At 43.2% G+C, this 14,258-nt stretch overlaps 1 protein-coding gene across 1 annotated transcript in view; it reads right to left on the reverse strand.

The window, feature by feature from the left end:
* LOC126236645 (glucose dehydrogenase [FAD, quinone]-like) overlaps window positions 1–14,258 on the reverse strand; it is a 209,150-nt gene that overhangs the window by 150,642 nt on the left and 44,250 nt on the right. Inside the window, exon 2 of the mRNA XM_049946108.1 lies at window positions 5,021–5,272. Coding sequence (XP_049802065.1) covers window positions 5,021–5,272 — 252 coding nt within the window. The remainder of the gene's footprint in view (window positions 1–5,020; window positions 5,273–14,258) is intronic.

Genomic DNA, 14,258 nt, shown 5'->3' on the forward strand with positions numbered 1-14,258 from the left:
GTTTGCCTTTTCTTAATCTTTCTTCTAAGATAAGTCGTAAGGTTAGTATTGCCTCACGTGTTCCAACATTTCTACGGAATCCAAACTGATCTTCCCCGAGGTCCGCTTCTACCAGTTTTTCCATTCGTCTGTAAAGAATTGGCGTTAGTATTTTGCAGCTGTGACTTATTAAACTGATAGTTCGGTAATTTTCACATCTGTCAACACCTGCTTTCTTTGGGATTGGAATTATTATATTCTTCTTGAAGTCTGAGAGTATTTCGCCTGTCTCATACATCTTGCTCACCAGATGGTAGAGTTTTGTCATGACTGGCTCTCCCAAGGCTATCAGTAGTTCTAATGGAATGTTGTCTACTCCCGGGGCCTTGTTTCGACTCAGGTCTTTCAATGCTCTGTCAAACTCTTCACGCAGTATCGTATCTCCCATTTCGTCTTCATCTACATCCTCTTCCATTTCCATAATATTATCCTCAAGTACATTGCCCTTGTATAAACCCTCTATATACTCCTTCCACCTTTCTGCCTTCCTTTCTTTGCTTAGAACTGGGTTGCCATCTGAGCTCTTGATATTCATACAAGTGGTTCTCTTCTCTCCAAAGGTCTCTTTAATTTTCCTGTAGGCAGTATCTATCTTACCCCTAGTGAGACAAGCCTCTACATCCTTACATTTGTCCTCTAGCCATCCCTGCTTAGCCATTTTGCACTTCTTGTCGATCTCATTTTTGAGACGTTTGTATTCCTTTTTGCCTGCTTCATTTACTGCATTTTTATATTTTCTCCTGTCATCAATTAAATTCAATATGTCTTCTGTTACCCAAGGATTTCTATTAGCCCTCGTCTTTTTACCTACTTGATCGTCTGCTGCCTTCACTACTTCATCCCTCAGAGCTACCCATTCTTCTTCTACTGTATTTCTTTCCCCCATTCCTGTCAATTGTTCCCTTATGCTCTCACTGAAACTCTCTACAACCTCTGGTACTTTCAGTTTATCCAGGTCCCATCTCCTTAAATTCCCACCTTTTTGCAGTTTCTTCAGTTTCAATCTGCAGTTCATAACCAATAGATTGTAGTCAGAATCCACATCTGCCCCTGGAAATGTCTTACAATTTAAAACCTGGTTCCTAAATCTCTGTCTTACCATTATATAATCTATCTGATACCTTTTAGTATCTCCAGGATTCTTCCAGGTATACAACCTTCTTTTATGATTCTTGAACCAAGTGTTAGCTATGATTAAGTTATGCTCTGTGCAAAATTCTACAAGGCGGCTTCCTCTTTCATTTCTTCCCCCCAATCCATATTCACCTACTATGTTTCCTTCTCTCCCTTTTCCTACTGACGAATTCCAGTCACCCATGACTATTAAATTTTCGTCTCCCTTCACTACCTGAATAATTTCTTTTATCTCGTCATACATTTCATCTATTTCTTCATCATCTGCAGAGCTAGTTGGCATATAAACTTGTACTACTGTAGTGGGCGTGGGCTTCGTGTCTATCTTGGCCACAATAATGCGTTCACTATGCTGTTTGTAGTAGCTAACCCGGACTCCTATTTTTTTATTTATTATTAAACCTACTCCTGCATTACCCCTATTTGATTTTGTATTTATAACCCTGTATTCACCTGACCAAAAGTCTTGTTCCTCCTGCCACCGACCTTCACTAATTCCCACTATATCTAACTTTAACCTATCCATTCCCCTTTTTAAATTTTCTAACCTACCTGCCCGATTAAGGGATCTGACATTCCAAGCTCCGATCCGTAGAACGCCAGTTTTCTTTCTCCTGATAACGACGTCCTCCTGAGTAGTCCCCCCCCCCCCCCTCCCGAGATCCGAATGGGGGACTATTTTACCTCCCGAATATTTTACCCAAGAGGACGCCATCATCATTTAATCATACAGTAAAGCTGCATGTCCTCGGGAAAAAATACGGCTATAGTTTCCCCTTGCTTACAGCCGTTCGCAGTACCAGCACAGCAAGGCCGTTTTGGTTAATGTTACAAGGCCAGATCAGTCAATCATCCAGACTGTTGCCCCTGCAACTACTGAAAAGGTTGCTGCCCCTCTTCAGGAACCACATGTTTGTCTGGCCTCTCAACAGATACCCCTCCGTTGTGGTTGCACCTACGGTACGGCCATCTGTATCGCTGAGGCACGCAAGCCTCCCGAACAACGGCAAGGTCCATGGTTCATGGGGGGCAGAGTCCACATCTGACCCTGGAAATGTCATACAATTTAAAACCTGGTTCCTAAATTTCTGTCTCACCATTATATAATCTGTCTGAAATCTTCGAGTATCTCCAGGCCTCTTCCATGTATACAACCTTCTTTTATGATTCTTGAACCAAGTGTTAGCTATGATTAAGTTATGCTCTGTGCAAAATTCTACCAGGCGGCTTCCTCTTTCTTTTCTGACCCCCATTTCATATTCACCTACTACGTTTCCTTCTCTTCCTTTTCCTACTATCGTATTCCAGTCACCCACAACTATTAAATTTTCGTCTCCCTTCACTATCTGAATAATTTCTTTTATCTCATCATACATTTCATCAATCTAAATGTCATACGGACATTAATATTGAAATTACTATTGTCACTGGTTGCTAATTTGTTACCTCTAAGAAGACGTACTGCATGTTGTATAAATATCTGGTAGATGTTGAGTTATTTAACTGTGCAGTTACGTTTAGCACCTCTAAATTTAAATTGTCTTTGTAGATATTCTGTCCTATGACATGTCATTTGCTTCAACCGTCTATTTCTGATTTGTCTACTGTGTTTTTGTTATGTTCCCCATTAGAAAACGCTGAACTATGTAAATGTCGTCTGGCATAAGAAACTGTGTATACTTGAGTATTACACGGCAGAATGAATTTGGTAAATAAAAACAAATATGCCTTGATCCAGAATCGAGCCCTTAACCTCCTGCATGCAATCCAAAACGCTGTTCACTGTACCAAATGCACTGGACGACGCCTATATGCCGACAGAGGTAGTTACCGTACGTGTGATTACAATACTGCCAGATTTCCAATCTTTAACGTTCATTTACTGCCGGAAATATACGAAAGAGGGAATTTGAAAGAGACACTTTTGTATTGCTAATAAATGAGGAATCGCGGTGCGAAGTTCGATTGCGCGAATTTTTGTTCATCCTGCGTACATCAATTTTATACAGGGTGCTCTGTAACTTCCCTTACAAAGTTCTAGGACTTGTAGAGTGGACTGAATTGACTTTATTTTGAACCGGAATATATGTCCCGAAACGCACCGATTCTGTGCTACGGCCGTTCGAAAACATGTTTGCTAGGTAGATAACCAACGTTGTAGCCATCAGGGGGAAGGGCGGGTCGAAGTTCTTACGTCGCATCGGCTGATATCATTTGAGTCTGTTCTACCTCTATGACCTGGTTCGAGCCTCATTTACGTGTTTGTGAGTGTTAGAGCAACTTGGTTGAGTATACTTTTGGAGAATACACCAACATAACCCTCCTGTATGGTGAAGGTCACGGTAATGGCACGGCTGCTCGTCAACTTTATCGACATCGTTACCAACGACGTCCGACTCCATCGCATACCATTTTCGCCAACATTATGCATCGGCTTCGAAAAACGGGTAGCCACCGTCAGCGGGCTGACTCCAAGTAGGTGCGACACACCCAAAGTGGGGGAGGCCATAATGCATCACGTTGAAGGGAACCCATCAGTGAGGACGTGAGCAATTGTGCGTGCAGTGGATGTTGCTCCCGGCGCTGTCTGATACGACCAACAACTACTTTCGCACCACCAGAGGATACAGTCACAAATACCAGCCGATTTTGCTCCACGCGTTGATTTCTGTACGCAGTTTCTGAGCCGTTTCATCAAGAAACCCCTAGTATTTCCACGACGCATTCTCTTCACAGATGAACGAAAATTTGCTAAGATTTGTGTTCTCAACTCTCGAAACCGCCTTGTCTGCGAAGACGAAAGCACATATGCGACGAATGTCCAGGGATTCCAACAGAGATTTGGTATCAGTGTGGATGGACATTTGATTGGACCATACATGCTTCTACCCCAGCTCACGGGTCGCATCAATTTGACTTTCCTACAGCAAGTGTTGTTGGATGTTGTGCCACTGAACGTCCGTCAAGGCCTTTGGTTCACGCTGTAGGTGCATCCGCTCACTTTTCACGCCACGTTCGGGAACATCTGGACTAGCGATTCGGACACAGATAGATTGTTCGAAGCTGTCTAATCGTAAGGCGTCCGCGATCATCGGATTACACACCATTGAACTACTTCTTATGGGGTCGAGTGAAGAGTTCGTTTATGAGACTCTTGCAGAGACAGAGAAAGAATTGGTGGCACGAACTGTCGTCGCTGCATGACAGATTGCACAGACAGCAAGTGTGATAAAACAAGTATACCACAACATCTCTCGTAGGTACAATGCGTAAACCGAACTTCGTTGTCGTCATAAGGAACCTTGCTTGTAGTGGATCCGAACGCTGTCCTCCTTTTAAAAGTACAAAAACGGTTTAAGTTAAAAGGTTAACAACAGTGTATCTGAAAACTGATTAAGTTTCTTTTTAGTTTCTTTGGACATTAATCAGTGGAACTGTAAAACAAGTGATATACTGGATAATGCCAAATAACTATTTTTTGTAAAAGTGGTCGTATTATCATCATGTTTCCCAACGGATGTAGTACGGATTCAATTCATCATATTATCTACTCACTTCTAGAAGTTTGTAAGGAGAATTTTAGAGCACCCAGTGGAAGGAATAGAAATGGACCCAAAACTGAATCCTGTGGAATTCACTTAGTGATTTCGCCTCATTTACCAAAATTTTTTAGCCTTCCAACATTGTTTGAATTAACAAGTTTGTTTACGTGGCCGTCATTAAATTTATAAAACGAATATTGTTTGAAATATTCAGCACAACATTTTCCCTTTTGTTAAAGATAAGACAGAGCCCCGAAATGCTTAGAACTTGAGTTCCTCTGCCTCCGACTGCTCGGTCGCCTCACCTCGGAGAGCCTGGCGGCGACGGCGGAGCCCGCGCTGCCGCCGCCCACGACGACGAAGTCGTAGCGCGCGCCGACGCGCAGCGCCAGCGGATCGGGCTCGCGCACGCGGCCGCACGGGTCGGCGATGTCGCACTGGCGCCGCAGGAAGCCGTCCAGCAGGCCCATGAAGAGCGCGAACGCGCCCGGCCCGCACGTGCCCGCCAGCGACGGGCCCAGGTAGGCGGGCGCCGCCGCGCTGCAGCCGCACACGCCCTGCAACAGCGCCGGCGCCGCTTTCACCAAGTCGTCACGTGTTATAAATTAAAATGAAGACTACAGGGAGTACTTGTTACGGGTTAACAGCAGACGACGATGACGAAATATGTTAGTGGCAAGAAACAATCAATGCCTTCCTTCTCTGCGCGATAGCAATGGAGATACTATCGAAGACAGTGCTGCAAAAGCAGAGTTACTAAACGCAGCCTTCCGAAATGCCTTCACAAAACAAGACGAAGAAAATATTCCAGAATTCGAATCGAGAACAGTTGCCAACACGGGTAACCAGAAGTAAATATCCTTCGGAGTAGTGAAGCAACTCAAATCTCTCAATAAAAGCAAGTCCTTTCGGAGAATGCTGATGCATTAGCTCCATACTTCACAATCATATACAACCGTTCACTCGACGAAACATCCGTACCCAAAGAATGGAAAGTTGTACAGGTCACACCAATATTAAAAAAAAAAAAAAAAAAAAAGGCTCTGAGCACCATGGGACTTAACATCTGAGGTCATCAGTCCCCTAGACTTAGAACTACTTAAACCTAACTAACCTAAGGACACCACACACATCCATGCCCGAGGCAGGATTCGAACCTGCGTTCCAGACTGTAGCGCCTAGAACCGTTCGGCCTCTCCGGCCAGTACACCAATATTCAAGAAAGGTAGTAGGAGTAATCCACTAAATTACAGGCCCATACCGTTAACGTCGATATGCAGCAGGATTTTGGAACACATATTGTGTTCGAACGTAATGAATTACCTCGACGGAAACGGTCTATTGACACACAGTTAACATGGGTTTAGAAAACATCGTTCCTGTGAAACACAATTAGCTCTTTATTCACATGAAGTGTTGAGTGCTATTGACAAGGGATTTCAGATCGATTCCGTATTTCTGGATTTCCGGAAGGCTTTTGACACTGTACCACACAAGCAGCTCGTACTGAAATTGCCTGCTTATAGAATATCGTCTCAGTTATGTGACTAGATTTGTGATTTCCTGTCAGAGAGGTCATAGTTGGTAGTAATTGACGGAAAGTCATCGAGTAAAAAAGAAGTGATTTATGGCGTTCCTCAAGGTAGTGTTACAGGCCCTTTGCTGTTCCTTATGTATATAAGCGAATTTGGAGGCAATTTGATCAGCCGTCTTCGGTTCTTTACAGATGAGGCTGTCGTTAATCGACTAATAAAGTCATCAGAAGATCGAAACAAAATGCAAAACGATTTAGAAAAGATATCTGAATGGTGCGAAAAGTGGCACTTGACCCTAAATAACGAAAAGTGTGAGGTCATCCACATGAGTGCTAAAAGGAACCTCGGTTAGGCCTCGGTTAGGCCGACCGTGGTGGTCTAGCGGTTCTAGGCGCTCAGTCCGGAACCGCGCGACTGCTACGGTCGCAGGTTCGAATCCTGCCTCGGGCATGGATGTGTGTGATGTCATTAGGTAAAAGTTAGGTTTAAGTAGTTCTGAGTTCTTCGGGACTGATGACCACAGATGTTAAGTCCGATAGTGCTCAGAGCCATTTGAACCATTTTTTAAACCTCGGTTACATGATAAATCAGTCTAATCCAAAAGCCGTAAATTCAACTAAATACCTAGGTATTACAATTACGAACAACTTAAATTGGAAGGAACACACAGAAAATGTTGTGGGGAAGGCTAACCAAAGACTACGTTTTATTGGCAGGACACTTAGAAAATGTAACAGACCTACTAAGGAGACGGCCTACACTACGCTTGTCCGTCCTCTTTTAGAATACTGCTGCGCGGTGTGGGATCCTTACCAGGTACGACTGACGGAGTGCATCGAAAAAGTTCAAAGAAAGGCAGCACGTTTTGTATTATCGCGAAATATGGGAGAGAGTGTCACAGAAATGATACAAGATTTGGACTGGAAATCATTAAATGAAAGGCGTTTTTCGTTGTGACGGAATCTTCTCACGAAATTCCAGTCACCGACATTCTCCTCCGAATACGAAAATACTTTCTTGACACCGACCTACAGAGGGAGGAACGATCACCACGATAAAATAAGGGAAATAAGAGCTCGTACGTACGGAATGATATACGTGTTCATTATTTCCGCGCGCTATACGAGATTGGAATAATACAGAATTGTGAAGGTGATTCCATTAACCCTCTGCCAGGCACTTGAATGTGATTTGCAGAGTATCCATGTAGATGTAGATTTAGATATTTGGTTTGTGGAGACCTTAATTGCCCATTTATACACGCCCGTACCAATTCCCAATCTTCTCACTGTCCAATCGCGGCACTTTTCCCCGAACGACGATGAAATGATGAGGAAAACACCAACCCCCCGTTCCCGTGTGGGGAAAACCCCGATCCTACTGGGAATCGAAACCGGGACACCTGTGTTCCAGAGGCAGCAACGCTAGCCACTAGGCCACGAGCTGCAGCAGACGGGTAAACGTACGAGGTTTGTAACACTTACAAGGAATCCCTTCAGTGCGACGTCACAAGTTCAATCTGTAATGAGGCTTATTTGAAACGGTTTTGCTAACAATTATGACAGGAAAAATATTAGCTCTCGTAATTCACCTTGTGCATCAGGAGTACGACAGAACATGAGCGTCCGGGAGCTACAGAGATCAACCTTCTATGGGATGTATGTATTAATTTCACAAACGGGACATCGGCGACATTCAAGAAATGTTCAGAGCAAACCATTAACTTCCACCATCAACACAGAATGAAAAATGACGCGCCCCAGTTATCACAAAGGTTCGCACCATCAATATCGAAGTTGAACTCCTTGGCAGTTACAAACCGTGCAGGACGTTCAGCTAGGTAACCACTCTTAACGAAAGCATACAGAAAGATATTAGTGTAAAGTGGGGCATCAGCGAAGCGTCTGATTCCACCCGTCTGCTTTGACCCGTGGCGTCTTCAATATGGCGGAAACCCCTACTTGCAGCATTTACAAAACGGCGGCAATGTTGTCACTACATACATGTGACAACGAACGCTAGCAAAAACGACACAAGAACGTCTCGCTACATCTATAAAATGGAATTGACGGAAAAACGGCGGAAAATATGGGGTTTAGGGCTGGGACAAGCTAAATTTGTAACAACACAAACCACCGTACCATGCAAAAACAAGTATTATAGAAAAAACCTCAACTTACGACATAACGCTACAGCCACAAAACCCACAGGTATCGTACTCTTCACTCGACCTAGGTAGCTAAAACGAAGCCCACGATTCCAAAAAACTAATAACTACAGTTCCAAAAAGTGGATTCGGACATATCTATTTACCTACACAGGTATAACTCAAACGCAGCTCTTGATACCTACTAGCAAACCACATATAAAGAAATTACAACCACAAACTTCACACACTTACATAACTCATAAAACACCACCAAAACTAAAACTCCAACAATTTAAAAACCGAAAAGCCTCATTCACCTGATCAGTTAAAAAAAACCGTAACACCGCAAGTATAGAACAGGCAAAAGATCACATTTACTATAGAATACAACCAAAACAAAAGTTACTTACCAACAAAAGCCTCCTACAACATCATCTAGGTTGGCCACCACACACACACACACACACACACATACATAAAACAAATTCTCCAGAACACCCACAACCTTCCACCTATAAACCAACCTCAACCCATTCGACACAACTCCCAAAAACAAAACCAACAAAGAACAAGGAACAAAGGAAAACAGAAATCAGTTACTTTATAAAAAGAAACCGGCCTATACGTCCCACCACGGCCCTCAGAAAAACACAAAGAAAACATAAATTCACAGGGGCGTTCTTCCGCCAGGAATACTCATCCAAATGAGATTGCCCATTGGAAGAGCACCTCTTTACCCTCATAATAACTGGTTTAATTACCCCAAAATACCTTTATGGTATTAGAGAAAGCATCATTGTCGTAATCCTTAAACCGAATGCTATGGTTAACTGCTAAATGTTCATAAACCCTCTTTCTCACCGAGCGAGGTGGCGCAGTGGTTAGACACTGGACTCGCATTCGGGAGGACGACGGTTCAATCCCGCGTCCGGCCATCCTGATTTAGGTTTTCCGTGATTTCCCTAAATCACTCCAGGCAAATGCCGGGATGGTTCCTCTGAAAGGGCACGGCTGACTTCCTTCCCCATCCTTCCCTAATCCGATGAGACCGATGACCACGCTGTCTGGTCTCCTTCCCAAAAACCAACCAACCAACCAACCAACCTCTTTCCCACCCCTACTCGACGAAAATGTGTCTGACACGAAAGTGCTACGCTCCTCAATATATTCCCCAATGAGCCCCACTAATTCTTTCTTACTACGAAAAAACTCAAAAACACAATCAGAAATCCCCCCCCCCCCTCCTGCCGAAATAACAGCCCTCCCCACCCACAAACCAAACCGAGAACAGTCCCTCTCGTACTTCCTCTTACCAGACTGCGACTCATTAGTTTCAACAACAACCCCCGGTCCCTCAATTTTCCTCCAAAATTCTCGTACTGTGAACACATCTCAGGATAAAAATAAAACCAGTCAGAAACAGTCCTAACACTCACACCAGTCTCATGTGCACAGAAGCTTAAGGAGAACCTGCATCAAAAGTAATACGTAAGCAGCACAGTTTCCCTTATGTCCCACTTAGGTTTCTTGAACCAGATACCACGCCGTGCCGTATCGAACGCCAAGATACTGTCGCGCCGACAGCGCCACATTTAGGTCGCCGGTCCGAGACGCCGGAACTGTTGTCAACTTCATGCACTGCCCACAGGCATGACACCTATTCTAGTGTTAGTCCAGCAAGCTGCAGAAATACTGTTATGGACAACATATCTGAGCCGTGGCGACTGGCGGTAGGGTGTTATACTTGCATCGCTGATATCGATATTCGTTTATCTTGCTATATTTGACTGCTCCCCCTCCCCCCCTGCGGTTTTCCGGGTGAACGTGTGGCGAGAGGATCTCCGATCGGCGTTCAACGAGCCAACTTGTGTTGAAAACATACCAGCGTCCCTAACCGTGGTGCATGGGCTACGCCGTGCTCGCCGCCCTTGTCTTTTGTCGCGCCCGATGTACGGTGCCGATCATTGGGCGCCTTGACGTGCAAAATTGTCGTGGGTTCGTCGTCTCACGCTGAACAGCTTCCCAGCTCGTAATTAGCAAGTTCCAAGTTACGTATGACTTTTATTCTGTGTTTAACTAAGAAGATTGTTGAAACTTATTGTTTCATGGGTAGCTGCCGGAGATGGTTCTGAACTTGGTTCCACAGTGGCTATTTTATGGAGGCTCATCATCTGTGGAGTGTTTTAAGTGGTTTTCATGCAAATTTTAACTTGTTTTAGGATATATTGAACGCTTTGGGGCTGGTTGCGGTTGTGAACAGCCCAGCAGCCGTAGAGTTAATGGCTTAATCATTTGTCACGGCAGGATTTGGTATGTTATTTAATGTTGAAAGTGCCTTAAGGCATCTGGAAGTGATCTTTAAGTTTCGTGCTAATTTACTGGGCGACTGGTAATGTTAGAGTATTGCTCCATAAGACTTTGGGGGCATGCTTATTACATATTCCAGTGTGGCTGTGATTTGACCTTGTTTTCATTGCAATCTATTTGTGCTGCAGGCCATTTGTTAAGTCTGCTCGTTTCGTGGCGTCGGTGCGGTTATGGATTCTTGTCAGGACCGCTCATTGTGAGGCCGGTCGGACTATATATAAATATATACCGCCTGCTGGTAAGCCTGTGCACAGGCCGTGGGGAGTGAACGTTCCTATTGCCTGCCGGCCGTAGCGTTATTGCTTCCAAATACTGCCGTGGGCCTTAACGCTGTTCTCTAAAGCTAAGTGCTATTTGGGAATCATACTGAGTCATTACGTCCATTAGTTAAGTGAGGCCACTTTGGTAATTTAACGTTTCTGTAAGACATTTTACTGGTTGAGTTATTACTAGCCATTCTTATTTAACACTTATGTTAATCATTTGTGTATCTTTAATGAATGTGCAACTTGTTATTTTTGCTGTGTGCTAGTTTTGCCACCTTGGTTGACCCACTTTGCATTTTTAGTATAAGCATCTTTCACTGTGGACCATTATGTGGGCAGTTTAGTTTTATTAAGCTTTAAGATCTTTGTTTTTTTAATGAAATTGTGGTATTATGTGGCTGTGTAACTTTGGGTTGAAAGTGTATAGTGTTCCTAGTCTTTTGATGTATGGTTAAACATGAACAATTGTTTATGACTGATTATTTCACCGTGCCTATTATGTATGATTTTGGTTGCGGACGCAAAATATGATTCTTATTCGTGTTTATGTAATTCAGTTAAAGTGAAGATCTGTATATTGCATCAGTAAGAGGGCAAATGTCCGAATTGAAGTTTATTATAAAGTCTGTTTTGAGTTAATTAAAATTGTAAAAGAATCACTAGTGATCCCAGGCTTTGTATTTCCTTTAAATAACTGTGGTGAGATTATAATTTTTGATTTTCTAAAGAACTGATTAGTACCACTGTTCAATATCGTCACCCAGAGCAGCACATAACGAAAAACTGGTAAAAGTATCTATCATTTCCATACCTTAAAAAAAATTTAAAACATATTAAATTTCATTCCGTACGACAAACACTTAAGTAATCTGACTTAACAAAATGCCAAACAAAAAAAAAGAAAAAACAGAATAACTCACTGAAAACATAGAAAACACATCAAAATCCACGTTACAGCACTGACTACTCAGACTCAAACCCTCGTTACCACAATGATAACCAAGACTCAAATCAACCCAATGCCACACATTAAACTCAACACGTCAAGACCCACCACCAGAGGGCGTCATCAAATATAACAAGACAGCTGCAAACACGAACCAACTCAAAAACACCACGCCATAATGACATCAATCACCACAACACCATCACGTCACGGATCAAACTAAACGGTTGGAATCGGACGCTTCCAATGACCCTAACTGGATGATGACAACTGATGGAATGTGATGACACGCGACCGAATGCGGAACAGTCTGTCGTGGAGTTTGTCGTGAGACTGTCTATTCTTTAAGACCTACCTGCAGATAGTGCAATAATATACAGTTACGGGAAAAAAAAGCATACAGAGGCTGATTTTGTCCAGTTGTTCCATTTGGTATGAACTCTATGTCACACACTTTTCAGTGGGGTAGTTTGATCTGAAAGAACGTGATTTTTATGCACAGACCAGGAATCAAGCAAAAGCAAGTTATTTTGACGAGCTACTGGCCAAAAGCCATTGTCATACCTTAGCTGTAGTTCTCTTACATCCATTTTTCCCACTCTGTTGATATGAGGTAAATAATATTCCGTATTACCTTGCAAGACCACGCGCACGAGAAAAAATCGTAGGAGGGGGGGGGGGGGGGGCAGAGCACCTACAACTTCTCACAGCACAATAAATAACTTTCCAGTCCATTTACTATTCAGATTAACAGTCGGCATAATTGTATATGAATGCGTTAAGGTATTGACATTAGCTCACTTTTATACAACTCTTGGTACTGTACCTCTAATTTACACTGTTCCTTCCATATTCACTTCCTCTTCATATCCCTATTGGTCGGAGTTGGAATCAGATTCCATAATGAACGATGGGATAAGTTTATTTATCTTACTTACAAATTTTCGGGCCGATTCCGCAGTTTGCTGTGCATCGCCAAGTTGACGCTTTGTTTGCAATGTCGTTACCTTACGTCTTCCAATTCTGTAGCACTGTTTGAAGTTATGCAACAGTCCACTGCTTCCCTTGAAATCACTGCAATCTATGTCGCGAGCAATTTGATGTGCATGACGTAGTAGATCACTATCATGCACATCTTGTGAACTGGAACAAGCATCTAGAAACGCGGATACACCAGTTTTTGTAAAAAGTGCCCCTTGTTCTCCCTTGAATTTGCGTAGTTTTTCTAAGCATTCTACTGTCATATTGCTGCGGACTTATTTGAAATCTGATCAAAATTGTTTCTATACTATGCTGTGGATGATCTTCCACGTATGTAATTATGTTTAGCACTCGCTCCTTGAACAACGATTGTCCTTTACTGCATTTCTCTGGAGGCGCGATTCGTGGCTCCCTGTCCGACAAAGATAATGAACTACATGGCTCGACACTTGTCTCTATATCTCTTCCGCTTGTTAGGCAAGTATTGTCATCATTGTACTCCACATGTGCAATGTCCGCATAATTGAGCGTATACGACACCACACATTCCACTGTCTCATCTTGAAGAAACGCTAACATCTTCTTTCTCGCTCTGTGAAATTCCTTAGGTTCCTTCCTGACGAAATGTCAACTTCGGCAACTGTTGTTGTAAATATAATGCAATGTCTGCTCTGTTCATAGTTGCCTTTGCTCTACTTTGTATCAATAGCACTAGCACTGTAGCACTACTGTGAGCTACTCGTCGACTAAGAAGTTCAATTACGCTCTGTAGTTGTTTGCTGTGATCGCCAATGGATACCTCCAGTCCCGCCCCCTGCTGCTATTAGCAACCAATATTGTTGTTGCATGGTAAACAAAATGTGGAGCGTCGAATGCCATCAACATCGTTGGCCATTTGCGACCTCGCACTCAAGGGGTTCCGCGGAATGACGCCTACTGATACGATACTTGTGTTACCACTGGGATGATATGAAGTGCAGTGCGATAAACAAGATGATACACAATGCGACTCACCACACGACAAGCCAGAAGACAGCATGAATCACTTTTTTTCAGTTCAGTTGCAATCATCAGCTCTTCTGAAAGGAACGTTATTGTGGCTTATTAGTTAAAGCTCGGAAAAACAGGAAAAGAAAAGGAAGTACTCGTAAGCTACACCAACAGAAATGCAAATTCATTAATTCTACAGAACGAGTGCAGACAGTTTCGCTTTTTGGAACACTTAGTATCAGCTGCAAAGCAGGACATATATTTTCGACTTGCTATCGCTCCTGCTGAGAAGCTACTCATTGCAACAGG

Source organism: Schistocerca nitens, chromosome 1, assembly GCF_023898315.1.
Source record: "Schistocerca nitens isolate TAMUIC-IGC-003100 chromosome 1, iqSchNite1.1, whole genome shotgun sequence".
Taxonomy (NCBI): Eukaryota; Metazoa; Arthropoda; class Insecta; order Orthoptera; family Acrididae; genus Schistocerca; species Schistocerca nitens.